At 41.2% G+C, this 17,385-nt stretch overlaps 1 protein-coding gene across 1 annotated transcript; it reads right to left on the reverse strand.

Annotated features, from left to right (window-relative positions):
- Positions 1-336: 336 nt before the first annotated feature.
- Has2 (hyaluronan synthase 2) lies at positions 337-16,781 on the reverse strand. The gene is made up of 3 exons (XM_005410908.2): positions 16,155-16,781; positions 4,327-4,428; positions 337-3,151 (listed from the first exon to the last, which is right to left on the reverse strand). Exons 1-3 carry the CDS (start codon positions 16,779-16,781, stop codon positions 2,222-2,224), a joined length of 1,659 nt encoding a protein of 552 aa, XP_005410965.1. The 3' UTR covers positions 337-2,221.
- Positions 16,782-17,385: the final 604 nt, after the last annotated feature.

Below are 17,385 nucleotides of genomic sequence, written 5' to 3' on the forward strand. Positions count from 1 at the left end.
GTTATATATTTTTGAGCAAGACACTTCTCCAAGATCTTCACATATTCTTAGGGAACACTGACTAATTACTATAAACACTATAAGTTACTATAAAAGCTTTTGTATAAATTCGGGCTGCTTTCAAGGCACATAAAAGACAATCAGAGACAAAGATAACATTGAGATTTGGTGTGTGTGTCTTACCTAGCTTTTACAGATTTTAAAACCACACCAATTTGGGGGCTAGCTACCTAATGTATCATAAAATGACACATTATTTTTGACCCACTTTGAACATTTTTCAGTATACCCATTCTTAAGTCCGTATCAGTACAATCAGGAAAAGAGTTCCCCTTCCCTAAAAAAAGACAGCAATAATCTTATCAAAAATATTTTATTTACAAAAAATCAATTATACTATACATCCTATACTGGAAATACATTGAATAATTGCTAAAATAAATACAGGCAATTAATTCAATTTTTATAAGAATGAGAAAATTTGACATTTGAATGTTATAAAAGCTTAACTTAGAACATAAATAGTTAAAAAGGCAAACTCAAGTTTTAGTCTCATTTATTGGCATGGTGCATTTGTTTCCCACAAGCTCTTGAATCAGTACGAGTGTCAGATGTGAATGTACCTTTTCGTTCTCAGAAGGTAGAATGTGCAGCTTTTTCTTAGAAAATAATGTAATTGCCTGCAGAAAAGGAAGCATAAAAGCAGAAAGTGTATGTTCATGTGTCTGCTTCACCACAGTATTCTTTTCAACTATCTGTGTGTTCTGATTTATGTTTTAACACAGGTCTACACAGCACCAGCTGCAAGGTGAGATCGACCATGTAAAAGGTCAAACTGAATCACTGAGGCTCCATAGTAACTGGATTAGTCAAGTTTAGAGTACCTGGTTTATCAGTTGTGTATGTGCCAATTCTTGATTTATTTATTAAACCATAATATTATTTCTACTACATAGACATTTTTATGGATGCCAAAACAGAAGAAATGAAGCCATTATCTGTACAGTTTAGAAGAAACCTCCTTGGAGGGTCAAGAAACTTCAATCTGTCAATTTTGAATCTGTATGCTTTATACTTATTAGAATGTGTCCAATTCACCCACGTAAACATCATACTAACATGTAATATGGAATTAGCAAGCAGAAGAAATAGGTGAAACACATGTATACATAGTACTGTGTTGCATTTATCCAAATTATACAGAAGAATTTTCTACTTCCCATTTGACTTGGCCTGGGAAAACCTGCCAGAATTTCTAAAGATTATTCACCCTTGGTGCTCAGGTTTTATCCAGTGCTGGATAACTAGTGTTTTCTTTCAATGACTAGCCTCCCTTTTAAAAATCTGCAAGAAAAAATTGCACTTTTCTACCCTTTTGGCCTTAATTTTGAATGAGTTCTTTTTGTACACAAGAAAATATGTATATTTACTGACAAAGTGTGACAGATATATTGGCCTTTTCCAAAAGAAATGAAAATATAGTTATAATATTGAAAGTTTTAAAACATTTTCACAGAAATAAACTATTCAATTTGAAAAGGTAAAAAGACAAAACCATTTTATTCTATCATAAAAATCAGTCAACCAAGCTTCACATTTTGGGCAGGTATTGTTTTAGGTACGGACTTTTTTCAGAACCTATTTCATTAAAAAAAGGAAGAATAGGTGTATTTTGGCAGAAAAGTAAAATATAGAATATGTAAAATTTGTTTTAAAAATTGGCATACAAAATTTTAAAACACAGTAAAATTATATCAAAATATAGCACAGCCAACAGCCTTTAAGATTCCTTTGGCATTTCATTTGGTATAATTAAAAAAGAAAATCCAAAAAATTAGCTATCAAACAATCCATAAGTTAGGTTGTATAGGCTGAAAGAACCTTTCCTTGAGTTTCCAGAATCAATTTCTTCCATGATAACCCACAGAAAGCATGGCGAGTGAGGTATATAGGGACCAACACTGTCAGGCGATGCACAATACGGGACAAAGTGCATACCAAAGAATCCATTCCATTTTCATGGACATGACAGGTTACATCAGAGGGTCTTCTTATTGATGAACTATTTTACTTTGGCAGAATCAAAATAAACCCAGAAATGTCTGTGTTGGAGTTCCAGCAGCGTGATATGTCTTCTTGATGGTACTACCTGTTGCCACAGACTGTACCTCCACTAGCGGAAATCAGGTGAGTGTGCTTGCAAGTACCAAAGCAGGCGTGGTCATACGTCCAGCACCATGTCATACTGTTGCCCCTTCTTCCGCCTGCCGCACTTGTTGATGAGGACCACATACAGCGTCAACAGCATGACCCAATAGCATGCGTAGAGCAGAGTTCCAACAATCAAAACTGTCTGCTTGGATTCAGAAAATGGCTTTTTAGATTCCTTGTAAATGGTGAAAATCACACCACCCAGGAGAATTGTAAACCAAACCGACACTGGGATGAGTCCTATGAAGTTGACAACAATGGTTTTCCTTCCGGACGTGCCCCACCCAGCTTTGTTTATTGTTGCAATTGCAAACATCTTGGCAGGAAGTAAACTTGACATGTACAACACTGAGTAGAGAGACATAAAGACCATGACAACGTTTCCTCTAAGGCAGCTGGCAAAAGACGATTTGATGAGACCTACAAGCTGGACAGTCAACAGGAAGAGGAGGATGTTCCAAATTTTACCCCTGTAGAAGAGCTGGATGACGGTGGCAATGAGAAAGAAAGGGAAGAATCCAGTGATGACTGCCTCATATGTCATCCACAGGTGGTGCTTGTGGAACCACATCGCATTGTACAGCCACTCTCGGAAGTAAGACTTGCTCCAGCGGGTCTGCTGGTTCAACCATCTGAGATATTCAATTGGTGTTTCAGTAAGGCACTTGGATCGAGCTGTGTATTTTGTGGCATAGCCCATACTCAGCACCCGGTTCGTGAGGTGCCTGTCATCACCAAAACTACACTGGTTGCCCATAAATTCCTGGTTGTACCAGTCTTCCACAAACTCATGCAGTAGGGAGTTTCTGTACATTCCCAGGGGTCCACTAATGCACTGGACACATCCAAAATAGGACTGACAGGCTCTCTCTATGTTAAACGCCATCCAGTACCTCACACTGCTGAGGAAAGAGATCCAGGAATCATACTTGTTTAAAATCTGCAAAGAGAACAAATAACAAGGGAAGGATTAGTGTGAGATTTGTTACTGTATACCCCTATTTTGACTCCCTTCCTCTTTTCCACACAGTGACATTTTGTCTTCTCAGAGACTACTACTTTCAGTTGTGTGTGCCTGTCAGGCCATGAATTCTTCCCTCATGTGTTCTTCTCTATCATTTAAATAGAACATCTCAGGCCCTGCTCTTCTGACTGATTTCCAACCATTCCAGTCCAACTTTGCTTTCTTTGCTATTCTCCTCTGAATGCTGGTGATAAGAGACTTGTCACGGCCACCCCATAAAACTTGAACCTTGAAATAATGTTCTCTATAATTCAAAATTGCAAGCTACTGCTTGACATCGTATCTAAGGTCTCTTCTCAGTCTCATTTTTACTGCGTTTTCCTCCGGAGTCTGCATGCTTCCTTACTGTAATCAGGCTCTTTCTTTTCTCCTTTTAATGCAGCTCCTCTGCCTTCACTGTTGCCATAGATAGAGTGAGCAGGATGGCAGCAACAGCTACATGTCAACGTTAATTTTCCACATCCTTCTCCTTGTTTGCTAAAGTCTAACCTCAAGTTTTCAGAGGCCTCCCTTTAATCACAGTGATCACTTACTTAAACTCCTTCACATACTCCTTTTCTTTCATCTCGTAAGACTCAAATTTCCTTCATTTGTATTTATTGTTCACAAATGGTTTCTCCATTGATAATAAAAGAATGTGTCATATTGGAAAACTCACTTTTAATTATTTCTTTTCCTTTCTCACTAGTATAAATTTGAGTTCAGCCTCTTTCCTACTTTCATTTTTCAATTTGTATTTTTACCAACTACAATTTGGCCAGTGTTTAAGCCCAGAGGTAGATGACATAATGTATTCCCTACCATGATTCCATTTCCTCTGCTCTTGTAACAAGCTGAATTTAGCCATCTATGTCATATTTGTGTATAACTTATCAGCCACTGAAGATAGAGGCTGCACTCCAGAACTAAGTGAGGACATCATAAATCATTTTAGTATATGAAGGAACAGAGGCAGGACAGGCACGTTCTAATGTGGTGCAAGCATCAGGAACAATACCTGTCACAGAACTGGTGTGCAATGACTGTATACACAAAACGAATCGGTGAATACTATTAAAAGTGTCTCATCCCAAAAAATGAAGTATATGCACCTGGACGTCTCCCCCAACACCTCCAACCATGGGGTCTTCTTCTAGAACCTTTACCATCTCCACGGATGAGGCAGGGTCAAGCATGGTGTCTGAATCACACACCTGGAGAGGAGAGCAGAAGATGAGTTAAAGCAAAAAGACAGCTATGAGTGCACCTCATCCCATCACAGCTGGCCTCTGCGCTATGCCCTCTGCCTTCCTGTGACGTGGCCTCAGTAAACAGGTCTCACAGGGATCACAGACAGCTTGTTATACCATGACCAATACAAAATATTTAGTTTTTGGCAGGCTTAGTACTAAAGTTAATGACACTGCTGGTAGAATAGCTAAGATAATGCTCTGGGTTTGAGGTGTAAGGTCAGCAGCCTGTTCAAGTTTGCCAGAGATGTAACAAATTTTGGCAGGAAGACGCTCATGTCCTGGTTAACACTCCAGGCCTGGCAAACTCAGAGGGCTGGGCACCACAGGTGTCTTTTTGACCAACTGCCTTGAATAAAGCAATTTTTATCAAGTTGCCTTAGGCAAACTGTCCCTTAGTTTTGAATAATACAATATTCTATAGTGATATATTGAAAGGGAGACATTTAGCAAGGATTTTCTAACCTGCTAACCTAAATGAATTTTAGCAGGGTGAATAAAAGAACAGAGGAATTCTCCTGTAGGATAAAAGAATACAATTTTACACAAAGAGAGAAAGGAGCAGTTTTCCTACAGGTGACTGAATAGTTCTGTAGCACATGCTCGTGGGATTTGCCTTTCACAAATAAAAGACATTACATCAAGGGGTGGAGTAGCAGGGGCCTTTGGAACACCTTTTTATCCACAGTGTTAACTGCTCACCTAGGCTTTTGGATTTAAACATCAGCTCAAGTTATTCCACATGCTCAACTGTTGTTCTTAAAAATAATTTTTATATGGGAAAAAATACCAGTGCTGAAACCAAACCAACTACAGCTTCTGACAAAATATTGGAATTCACCTGTATTTGTGCAGCCCTAGCAGATACTCCTATCAGAAGTCAAAAGGAGGAGGTTTGTAAATAATACTTTTCACAGGAATAAAGCAGATGAGAGAAACCAAAATAGCACCTACAGTTATAAAGCTGATTAAAGAATAGTGCGTACATCTGCCGAAAAATGGGCTTCACAATGCTGATCCTTGTAAAAGGCTTAATCCTGGACACCTCAGTGAGAGTACCCTCCCGTGGATGGAGGAAGAGCATCCCTTCCAGGGCGGTAGGGCTGGTGCTGCCTTCTCCAGTAGCACTTTCCACAGGACAGCATGGCTGGAGCTGGGCTGCGATTCTCTCCACTCCTTAGCGTTAGAGCAAGGCCTCACTCCTGCGCTTGAGGAGAGTGGCAGGCGGCTGGCGAACCCCACCGAGGGTGCAGCCCTCTGCACCCACAGGGAGAGATGCACAGGGAGAAGGCACCCAGGTCCCTGCCTGCCACACTGCAGAGATGCTCGTCCCTTTGATTCTTCAGTGGAAAGTATGTTCCACGACGCCGCTCCCTTGGGCCTGAGAGTAGGTGTCCAGGGGTGAAGGGGGGGGTGTGAAGATGGAGGGGGTGCGGATGGAGGGATGCAGATGGAAGTGGGTGTGGTTGAAGGGGGGTCCGGGTGGAAGGGGGGTGCAGATGGGAGGGGGTAAGGACAGAGGCGAGTGAGGATAGAGGGGGGTTAGGACGGGGGGGGTGAGGATACGGGGATGCAGGTGGCGGGGTGTGGATAGCGGGGGTGCAGATGGAGGGGGCTGTGGATGGAGGGGGTGCAGAGGGAGGGGGTGCAGAGGTAGGGCCTTTGGCTGCCCAATGGCACCTCATGCTTTGGACCCACGGTGGGCCATGGGAGCCTGACGCCCTGCAGGCCCTGGGCTCCTTGCCCTGCTGCAGTGCTCAGACCTCTGTCAGACACCCAGGTTCAAGTCTTCCCTGCAGGCTCCTGGGCGAGGCCCCAGCAGGTGGACCAGGATGTCGGGAAGCCAGCTGGCCTCTCCACCCTGGGGCATAGGCTCCACCTGGCTCCCCTCGCACTGGACAAGCCAGTGGCGAGGGTGGGACGACATCACCTGACACCCCCTTTCTCGGAGCACACCCCTGTACTAAGCAACACTTAGCTACATTCATAACTGAAAATACCCATTTAACTGTTCTCTATCTCTTCTATAAAAGTAATGGAAAATAAACTCAGCAAGCGATTTGTAGAAATACAAAGGCTCAAAAGCCGAAGGCGAAAGCAGATGTATCAGCACAAATCCCTTGACTCGCCAGCTAAGGGGACTGACACTTTACCAAGGTTCTCCCACAGCTCTTTTGATAGCTGTCTTTTTATTAAGGAAAATGCTTGTAAAAATAGCAATTTAAATGAATCATTAGAATGTTAAGGACTTAAGCAGTATATCAGACACCTAGCTATAAAAACTGAACTTACCAACCCTCTAGACTTAACTAATTTTAGCAATTTGGAGTTTAACATCTAGATGTTTAAAAATTTTACTTTACTTATTTAAAAGTACTCATTTTCTAAATAAAAGTATGGTTTTTGGCATTTCATTTAAATTCAGCCTAGTATCATCTACTTTTATGCTAGGAAACAGGATTTTACCAACACTAGGTTTAAATTCAAACATCCCAAGCCTCAGGAAGCCAGCCAGAGTCACCCGAAAGTGACATGTTGCCGCCTACTGCCAGGCCTGCGCCTGGTCTGAATATGGCCACAGGCAGTGGGAAGGCCTATGACAATGAGGGTACAGACAGGGTAAGCCCAAGTCCAACCCACCTGGAACCCAGCACCTCAAATCATGGCCACACCCACCTCTATTTACTCAAATGGGGAAAAGTAAAACCAGAAAGCTATAATAAGACCAAAGACAACAGGAAGGGAGCGATCTAGAGTTAATGTTCAAATGTCTCGCCTGCTTGCAAGCATAAGCAGGCCAAGGAAATGGCCTCTTTGAAAGGACGCACTTGAACCACACTTCTGAGGTTCTGCATACTGAAATAGGCCTCTGCCCTTCCCGGTTTCTAAAACCAGTGCGCCAGAGTGGTGAGAGAGTCTGCCCGGGGGTAGCGGGGTGGGGAGGTGACACCATCAGAAGGGAAAGCCTTCAGAGATCTCCTGGGAAGGGGCTTGTCATATTGAGAATAAGGAGCTGCAGAGATTTCAATCTCTGGATCCTGTTTGCTGACTGAACGCCAACTAGAAAGCCAGACTTTGCCAATCTATACAAGCATCACCGGGACATTCACTTTTAGGGTATAAAGAACACAGCTTTAGCTCTCAAATCCATGCAGCAAGGCAAAGTCTCTTGTTGTCTTGTGCCTATTCATGGCCAGTGTGCAGTCTCACAAATGTGGGTTATTTAGCTCTTGCTAGAGTCTGAGAGAGCTCCACAAAACAGCACACAGAAATGGCCCTCACATAAGGGGAAACTACAAGGCATGGTTTGAACACAAATCAAAAGTCTTCCAGCCCACATGAAGGTATTCTGTAAGTTTTTGAAACCACATGATCATCGGTTGTAAGATTTTGCACTAAGGAGATAGGGAAATGAAGCAAAGTCTCAAAGCATGAGTAAAGTGAGAGGAAAAGATCAAAGACAAAAAGACGCTATTGGGAAGAAGCAGGCACCTCTGTGTGAACCACAGAATCAAGAACATAGACCCACCACCTCTGGGTACCACTGTCCAGCCAAGAGTAAGCCCCAGCCCTCCGCCCCTAGCCAAACCCAGAGTGGCAAGCTGAGACCTCAGGTAAAGTCCAGTCTGCTACCTCTTTCCTTATGTCCTTGGGGCTATGGGTAGTTTTATATTTTTAATGACTGAAAAATATTTTGTGCCATATATAAATTATAAAAAAATTAAAATTTTACAGTCCATGAATAAAGTTTGATTGAAATCCAGCCATGCTTACTCCACTGATACACACTCCAAGCTGCTTTCACAGGACAAGTACTAAAGCTGACAGTTACAAAGCTTGATGTTTGTTATTGAGCCTTTTTACAAAGTTTGTCACTGTGTTGAAAATAATTGGTTTCAGGAGGAAGGTTCTGTTTACATAAAAATAACAGCAACAGTGAGATTAAATACATTTCACACTCCTATTTTAATTCTATTAGATTCCTTTAACGTTTTCTTCTTTGAGTCATGAAGAACAATTACTGCATAAAGCATAGAATATTAATGAGCTATTATACAGATAGTGTTTAGTCAAGATTTTGTCTTCTTTAGGAACAAATGCCCACAAAATCAAGAACCCTAAATACCAGTCTTGAGTCCTATAATTTACAACCCGTATGACCTTGGACAAGCCTGTAACTGCGACCATGATGTATTAGTGAGACAAGGTAACTGAAAGTACTTTGTGAGTTACAAGAGGATTGTAGAGAAGCAAACAAAGTGAAAATCTTCAAATTTTAAAGATTATAAAAGACTCAGGCCTAATGGCTCATGACAGTCATTACCACAAGTAGATGATGGCTCAGAGAGAATCACTAGGAATGGAAAGAACTCGGGACTGATTTCTACATAGTGACTTTTACCTGAACAAATTTAGATTTATCCAGAGCCATCTTCAGCATTGCTGTCCATTCCAAAGATCTCACTCTATGGATCTAAAAAGTGACTCCACTTCACAACACTCCAAATAAAAATCTCCTCTGGCACTGTTACTATTGTTCTATCCCATGCCTTTCAAATTCTAAGACCCAGTCTAAAATGTTCTCTCTCCACATTTGCTTTTGTTTTGGTTGCTGTTCTTTAACTTAATCTTTCCTTTTGTCTTGACTATTGGATCTCTTTCTTTCCCTCACATTCCACCTTAAAAGGCAATGAAAACCAATTCAGCAAGAGGAAATCTTAAGTGCTGTAGCTGCCTTCAGTGAGGAAACAAGAAGAAAATAAAAATCAAGACCCCTTCTTTCACTACTAGTTTTACCCTTTTCCTGTTCTTAAGTTTCAATCATTTCTTAGCCTCAACTCTTCATCTTATCCTTGACCCAGTCAGTCTATCTCTATAGCATGAAATTTTCTTTTGGTCCCTGCCATAATTTAACCACAAAGCAAACAAATTGTTTCTCCTACTCCTGAGCCAATGTCCTAATGAAAAAAAAAGATTAAAAAACTCCTTAAAAACAGTTATTTAGTAGGAAATACAAGATGGTGCCCCTATCCCTAAGCTCCTAATAGTGTACTACAGTGGGAGAAAGAATGCACCGTGCAAGGCTTTGGAGTCCTATAGGTCTGGATGCCAATCTGCTGTTTCTCAGTGATAAACTTGGTATAGCGTCTTAACTGGGGACTCCTTACTCATCTACATAAGCCTCCATTTGTCAGGGGGAAAATGTGGATACCCATACTTGCATCATAGGAATATTACAATAGTTAATGAGATAATACATGTAAATCATCTAGTAGCGGCTAGCTCATAGTAAATGCTCAATAAATGGAAGTCACAAGTACTAAGTGATAATCCAAACTGAAGGCAAAAATTCCTGAAACCAGCCCAGAGAAAGAAGAGGTCTTTGTCATAATTACTGTAAATAAGCTATGATCTACTCAGAGAGAAGGAAATCAATACTTTCTCTAATAGCCAAGAAATTTAAATAAAACAAGTGGAACTCTGGAGCAGGCAATATAAATACCTTTAAATTAGGTTGTTAATTAGTGAAAATAAATTAAGACCAGTTTGCAACTGATTCCGATTCACCCATGGCCTGCAATGAATCAATTGGGGTGATGTACAGAAGTTTCTCGTGTGGCAAAGGCGGACCATAACCCACTGATCCTCACATAGAACCTGCATATTCTCACTGTTAGACTTTTGGAAGGTGATGCTACTAATAAGAGCAACAGGACCTCTGGCTTTGGAAGTATATAAATGTAGAAGACCAACATTCACCTTTAAAACCCATACCCTCAGCTGGGGGTCGGGGCACATATCTATAACCCCAACTACTCAGAAAACTGACAGGAGGACTGAGGGTTCACGGCCAGGCTGGGTAACTAAGTCTCAGAGTACTCTGAAACCCTGTCTTAGAGTACAGTGAAAAGGTTGGGGGATGGTACTCATACACAAAGCCCTAAGTTCAATCTTCAGTAAAGCCAATAAAATCAATGAATAAAATCTAGATGCTGAGAATTGCATTGTCTGGTGAAAAAAGTATAATGTATGATGGCTTTTATGGGATTTTTTTAAATGAAAGTTAAGGGGGAAACCAAAACATAACCTTTACAAAAATAGAATTCTGCATACAATTTAGAATCTCTCACATAACCAAAATGTTCATCAAAAGCTCACAAGGGAGTGAGCATAATAGCTAATAACAGTCTGCGGAACATGTGCAAAGCCCTGAGTTTCCTCCTCAGCACTTACGAAAAAAAAAAAAAAAATGGTCATTAATGTTCATTAATTATACTACCACAGACTTTTAGGACTTAATAATGCTTGCATGATGCTTTATTTTTATAAGTCATAATTTCCTATTTATTTTGATTCTAGATAAACGAAATATAGATATGAGTATACAGTCACGTTTATAACTCTCAGATTAGGCATTAAATATAAAATCTAAAAAATTTCAGAGCTACAAATACCCCTTGAAATTAACAAGTAAAAACACTTCAGAAGAAAAAATGCACTAAAGTAATAACAATATTAATAATAGGTATCTTTCTTAGGGAAAGGGTGTAAGACATGGGAAGGATGATTTTTCTCTTAATTTGGTTAACAGTGGAATCCCAAGTCTAGCCAATGAAAAACCTCCGTATTGTAGCTACCAACAAGTTTAGCATTTTTGTTATTTTTCTTAAAAGAAAGTAGGAAGCAATCAGTCAATCATAGGGGCCAGGGATATAGCTCAGTGCACAGTGCCTGTCAGGAAGCACCAGGTCCTGAGTTCCATTCCTGGTACAAAAAAAAAAAGAAATCAAAATCTATTTTTCATTTAATGTTAATTGCATGTGATCTTATATCTAGAAAATGAAAATTGAAATAGATCAAGTGAAACAACTGATACATGAAACCAGCCGAATCAGATAATAAACTGGACATCAACCTCAAAAGGAGCAGAGTAACAGACATGTTTACAAATCAAGAAAAGCAACCTATGGAAGCAACCACAGAGTTTACCAGAAAGGACACCCAAACCAAAAGTGTTATTTCAGAGACCAGTAACAAAATTGACACTGAAATTGCTTCCTTAAAAACACTGATGGAGTCTAACAAACTTGAAACAATTCGTTATCTTGCAGCCTCCATGTTCACTTGCCTGGCAATAGCTCTGGGATTCTATAGGTTCTGGAAGTAGTGCTGCTGCCTCTGCCTCTGCTGCCAATGACTTCTTAGAACACTACAGGAGAGATTTTCTTCCCACACTGTCAGTTGCTGAAGAAACTTATTACATGATTATTCAAGGTGTACATGGACTAGAGAAGCATTTCAGGTACCTCCCCTTGATTCTGTGTATATGCTATGTTGAAAAGCTGTCATCCAAAACATGATTTGAGATGACACAGCATCCTGTCCCTAAGTTTTTGATAGTTAATACAATCGGAACCAGAATTTTCTTGCATTTGAACAACTTTATAAATAAAATTATATTGATACTTGCTGCAAATTTGAAAAGAAAAAAAAAGTAGGAAGATATAAGCATCCCTTGTTAGAATACATTCTCTACATTGTTACAAAACTCTAACCCTAACCCTAATTCAACACTATAATTTCTCCCACAAATTCAAGTGAAAACAGCAGTCACTGATTTCCCCCTTTTCTTTGTTAGGAAAGCTGGACATGAAAGTTAACAGGATGTGCAAAGCAAAGGTGACAAGCCAGCTAGGAAAGTGGGAACAAAATGCTGTCACCTCTGCACTGAGCCATGAAACACTCTTACTCAGAAAGTTTGGAATTCTCCTTCTAAAGAACCAAGTCAAGAAACTGCCCCCCTCTGTGGTAGACTTCAAATCAGGGTATCTGTGTAAGAGCCCCCAACTTTGGAGAAAAAGACAGATTAAAAGGGGAAACAAAGTAGTAACTGATGAAAGTTAGTTGGGACGAGCCGTACGGTTTTGTCTCTCCCTCTAGCAGAACTTCAGTGAGTTGCTAGAAAGAATCATGAGATCACAGGACGTAAAACGGTACCAAGCTGAGTCCTGTGTGAGGGGATCTGGACATAACTTCAGCACTAACTGAGGGTACTTGTGACACAGCTGCAGCATCAACAAAAGCACAAAAATGGGAAAACCATGGCAAAGAGTAGACTACAAATAAGGCAACCGCTTACAGTACGACAGCTGAAACAAGGAGGCACAGAGTTATCGGACCTCAGCTGGACCATGTGCCTCAGGGGTGTGCTGTACGCAAATGACCAGCAAATCACTGTAGGTGTGGGTTATGAGGTTGGATTTCAATGTGCAAGTCAATTTTCAAATACAGAATACATGAATAATGATGGGCAACTGAACTATTGTGAATTATATAGTCTTTCTTTTCCTTTTGGACATCTAGGATTCTACCAGATAAAATGAATGATACAGGCGCCTCTTACAATCTTCCATTTGGGAAAATGTTCTACACCTGGAAAGCATGCAGTGTTATAGTGGGAAATGCCTAGTGTACACATCAGGGGATATTATTTCTTTTACCCCTTGTCTGTCAGATTGGTGATCACTTAAATTGTAATATGTGTGATCAATGATAAAAAGGGCAAATAAAGCAAGGAAATAATCTAGTATCAAGGTATATTTTGCCTTTTGATAATGGTATATTAAAACAATACAAGAAAGTATAATCCCAAACTTCTTCAAATGAAGGAAAAATAAAAGGAAAAATACTGGGAAGCATTAATCCATTGGTCTTATAATTGCTGCAGATATTTTAATTTTGCTCACTGTGTTTAGAAAATCTTTTTAAAACCTGTTACTGTAAATGTGCTGCTTTAGTAAATAAAAAGCTAATGGAAACACCGTTCTGCTAGTGTAAGCATGACTTTTGCTCTACTGTAAATGATAAGCAATCCAGTCAGAATTGGCCCTTTGTTGAAGAAGTTTTCAAGGCTCTCTAGAAAACATAACTCATTTTTAAAACCATCCTCATACTCTTTCTCATGTTTACATCCCCTTCATCTTTATTTCTCACTTCATTTTTTCTCCTTTTCCTATTCTCACCATCTCTGGGAGCTCCTACCGCACCCTCAGGTGACTGCAGCCACGTGGGTGTGGCCTGAGGCAGGGCTGCCCCATGCTCTGTGCTGTGCGCCATTATGTAGTGCAAAGGCACAGAGCAGGGAGAGAAGCCAGGAGAGGAGACTGCAGATGAAGCTGAGGCAGACACAGGGAGCTGTGGCCAGCAGTGAAGCCTTGTTCTGTGCAGACCGCCTGACCAGAGGCCCCGGAGTGCAGGCAGAAGAGTGACGAGTGGGCCGGGCACCACTAAGACAGTGTCAGCAGAGGAGGAAGAAGATGGGTGCGAGTGCCTTTGGACAGTGCCTGTGATCTGAACCTCAGCAGGAGGAAAGGAGCTGGACAGGGTGCCAGTGCCAGGTGTGGGAAGGCATGGGGTAACAGGTCAGGAGAGCAGTAAGCAAGACATGCAAAACCAAGTGAAAAGAGCATGGATGACCAGATGTAGCTGAAACTGGTCACTTGGCTGTCTCTTCACACAGTATGCAATGCTCTCCAACAGGATGGGGGTCGGTTTCCTCCCAGTCTCTCCATTCTTTCTCCTGCACCACTCCCCGAACTTTGCTTCCCTCTCCCCAAAATCAGCCTCCAGGCCATGGCTGCCACTGCCAACCCCTGCACACCTTTCTCCCCTTGGTATTTCTGTGGATTTCGCATTGTAATTTCTGAAGCCTGGGCAGTCAAAAGAGATGATGAGTGCTCTGTGTTTGGTATGAACCTTATGAAACTGCCATTTCTGTAGGTCAAGGGGTTAAATATCAGGGGATTGGCTGAGGGGTGACAGGAAAAAACGATCAGTTTCAGATGCTAAACATTTGTAACCTTGTCTGTGTGCTGGCACGTGGCTGGGTATCCCAGGATGCACCAGGCCCAGGTGAGAGCAGCAGCTAGAATCAGTTTATGTGGAGAGGCAGCCTGCAGGGAAGAAAGTTCTCAGGCTCCATTAAGGCTCAGACAGGAGGCCTACTCTAACGTTTCAGAGTTTGGATTATTTTTTCCTGGACAGGCACAAAGTAAAGTTGTCAAGGATACAAACAAAATTCAAAACAAGTATGATGGGAGAAGGGGATTTGGAAGGAGGAGGTTAAGTGAAAGAAAGAACCCACACATTGATGTCTTGACTAGAACTGACAAATGCAGCAGTTGTTTTAACTAGGAGTAAAAGCAAACTGTCAAAACAGATGTTTTCTTATGTCAGGCACAGAGCTTCCTTCTGCACATCCTAAGATCTTTTCTCATGCTCACATCTAGACAGATCTTCTCTTCTAGGTGCAAAGTTGCATCATGTAAATGTGACTGAAACTACCTTATTCCCAAAGGTTCACCATCAAGAATCTAGGAGAAACTTGAGAAACTGCCAACTTAAGACGTGAGATTAGGATGCGGGTGGAATCAGTACAAAAATGTCTCCAAACTCTCCAGACATGAACTTTACTAATCCTACAGTGACAAACAGCAGACAGTATAACTGTTAGTAAGAATTAGGTGAATATGTAAGAAATAGTATTAACAGCTTTAATTGTGTAACAATGATATCATAAACAATTTCTGCTAGCCACTTGCAATGTAGCATTAGACATAATTATCTGAAGCCACTGTGAGATTGGCTTACTCTCTCTAGTAATCTGAGAGTTGGGCTCAGTTCCTAGCCAGGGATACTTGTGACCAGAGTCTTGGCTAACTGACCTCAAAGCCAATACTCACTCCTATCTCATTATTCCAAGACTCGATGGGCACTCATTTGTAGCAACAAAGCACCCTGCAGAATGGGTCTTTTGAAAACAAGGATTTTATTTTTAAGAGGACAGGAAAGTGGTTCCAAGGATTTCTTAAACCAGACACATTTCTCCCTTCTTGATATCACTGTGCTCAAAATCAAACTACAGAATATGCAGAAAGTCAAAATTTAAAACCACATGGGACCCCTACTAAATGTTCTACAAAGGAAAGCTTTACCGAGAGCTTCCACAGGAGAAACGCAGAGTGAGCTGCTGGGGAGTTAATGAGAGACACAGCCAGCCTAATTTTCATGCAAGCAAACATCATCACGAATGCTTTCAAAGGTCAGACTGGAGTGAGTGAGGTAATGCTGTTTGGGGAGTGAAATAAACAGCACTTTGATTTTGCTCTAAGATTTTCTCTTTTTTCCCCTCCCCTTCAATTTTGAATTCTTTGCTCCTAAACCAAAATCCTTGTCACCCGTCCCATTTGCCCACTGCATGCACAAAACATTCTATAAACTGCAGAGTTCCTCAAGATTCTTTTGCTCGGGCAGACACTATTTTCTCACAGAGCTAGAGATTTTCTTAAGTGTGGAAAATGACACTGAATTTGACTTGGCAGAGCCAAGGGGACAGAGAAGGGAAGAGGGAGGAGACAGAAGGGAAGGAAGGCTCTCTTATTAAAATAATCTCGATTTCTAACCAACACCATGGCACAGGTTAAGCGTTTTCATAGATAGTTTTAACAGTTTTACAAGGTTTTTTCCCTGCCTTTCAAAACGTGCTTTCAACAGTCATGCTATTTTCCAGTGGACTGAAAGGAGCCCTGTGCTCAGGAGGGACAAGGACGGGCTCTGGCGTGTGACTGCAGAGACACAAAAGCTGCTTTATTTCAGTATATGTTTGCCCTGGCAGGAATCTGGAGACCTACCTGCACATAATCCACACTTCGTCCCAGGGCTCTGAAGGCTGTGTACATGACTTCTCGTTTTCCACCCCACTTCTGCATGATGCACACGCTTTTATTGGACAAGACCAACTGCGTCACATGCTGTGAGCTCTCTTTATGTGACTCCTCCGTCTCACCAGGACCCTTCACATGGAAGTTGTTCTTCCAGATGTAAGTGGCTGACTTGTCCCTGCCCATGACTTCACTGAAGATGTCCATCATATAAAGGTCATCATCGGAGTTCCCATCTATGACCATGACAACCTTAATCCCGGGGTAGGTGAGCCTTTTCACAGATTGCAAACATTTCCGTAAGTAGTCTGGGTCTTCTTGATATGCAGCGATGCAAAGAGCAACAGTTTTGTTCAACTTAATGGGGGTTTCTAGAGATTTTTTCATTTTCCGGTGCTCCAAAAAGGCAAAAAGGCTTTGGATGATGAGGTGTGATGCTAAAAAGGCACCATACAGTCCAAAAGAGAAATAGTAATTATCCGTTTGGATAAACTGGTAGCCAACAATATAAGCAGCTGTGATTCCAAGGAGAAGAGAGACTCCAAAGAGTGTGGTTCCAATTATTCTCAGGATACATATAAACCTCTCACAATGCATCTGGAATATAATCAAAAGATACCTGAGTTAACCACTCTTGGCCTGGCTGGTTATGCACACAGTGTCATAGGAGGAGCACAGTACAAGGAGGATTCGGGAATTACACCAAGCTTCTCACTCAACTTGCTATGTGCTTTCCACACCTTACTTTGCTCATCGCAAGACTGGGGCATGGATGTCCTTCAGGCACAATTCAGAGGACTATTGCACGAATCTTAAGGAGGTGATGGTGCTACTGAAATATCACAGCATATTTAAACAAATACTGGGATGTGCTTTTGCTAATTGAGTTGGATCTTTTGTCTGAGGCTGTACTCTATGTATATGATCATAGGTAGGTAAGAAATGATATTTCTTGAAGCCTGAAACAATCTTTCTTCCTGTACCTTCTTCCCCTTAGCACTTGACAATGGTAACTAAAAAACAAACACAGATTTTGCTGAATTTCTCATATGTAATCTCATCTCATCCTTACGTCCTTGCCACGCAGCTAGATGAAACTGGAAATCAGGATATCTGGCCTCTGCCAGCAGCTCGTCAACTAGCTGTGTGATCTCAGTCAGTCACCTTACTTCTCTGGACTTTTTAAAAAATCTATTAAATG

Source organism: Chinchilla lanigera, unplaced genomic scaffold (genome assembly GCF_000276665.1).
Source record: "Chinchilla lanigera isolate Chin_1 unplaced genomic scaffold, ChiLan1.0 scaffold00139, whole genome shotgun sequence".
NCBI classification, from domain to species: domain Eukaryota; kingdom Metazoa; phylum Chordata; class Mammalia; order Rodentia; family Chinchillidae; genus Chinchilla; species Chinchilla lanigera.

Excerpts from the sequence above, each read along its gene's own strand:
- Has2 (XM_005410908.2), bottom strand. The coding sequence starts at position 16,781 with ATGCATTGTGAGAGGTTTATATGTATCCTGAGAATAATTGGAACCACA. Across the intron at positions 4,429-16,154 it reads GAAGTGTGGATTATGTGCAG|GTGTGTGATTCAGACACCAT; the intron begins GTAGGTCTCCAG and ends TCTCCTCTCCAG. Across the intron at positions 3,152-4,326 it reads GTGTTGGGGGAGACGTCCAG|ATTTTAAACAAGTATGATTC; the intron begins GTGCATATACTT and ends TTCTCTTTGCAG.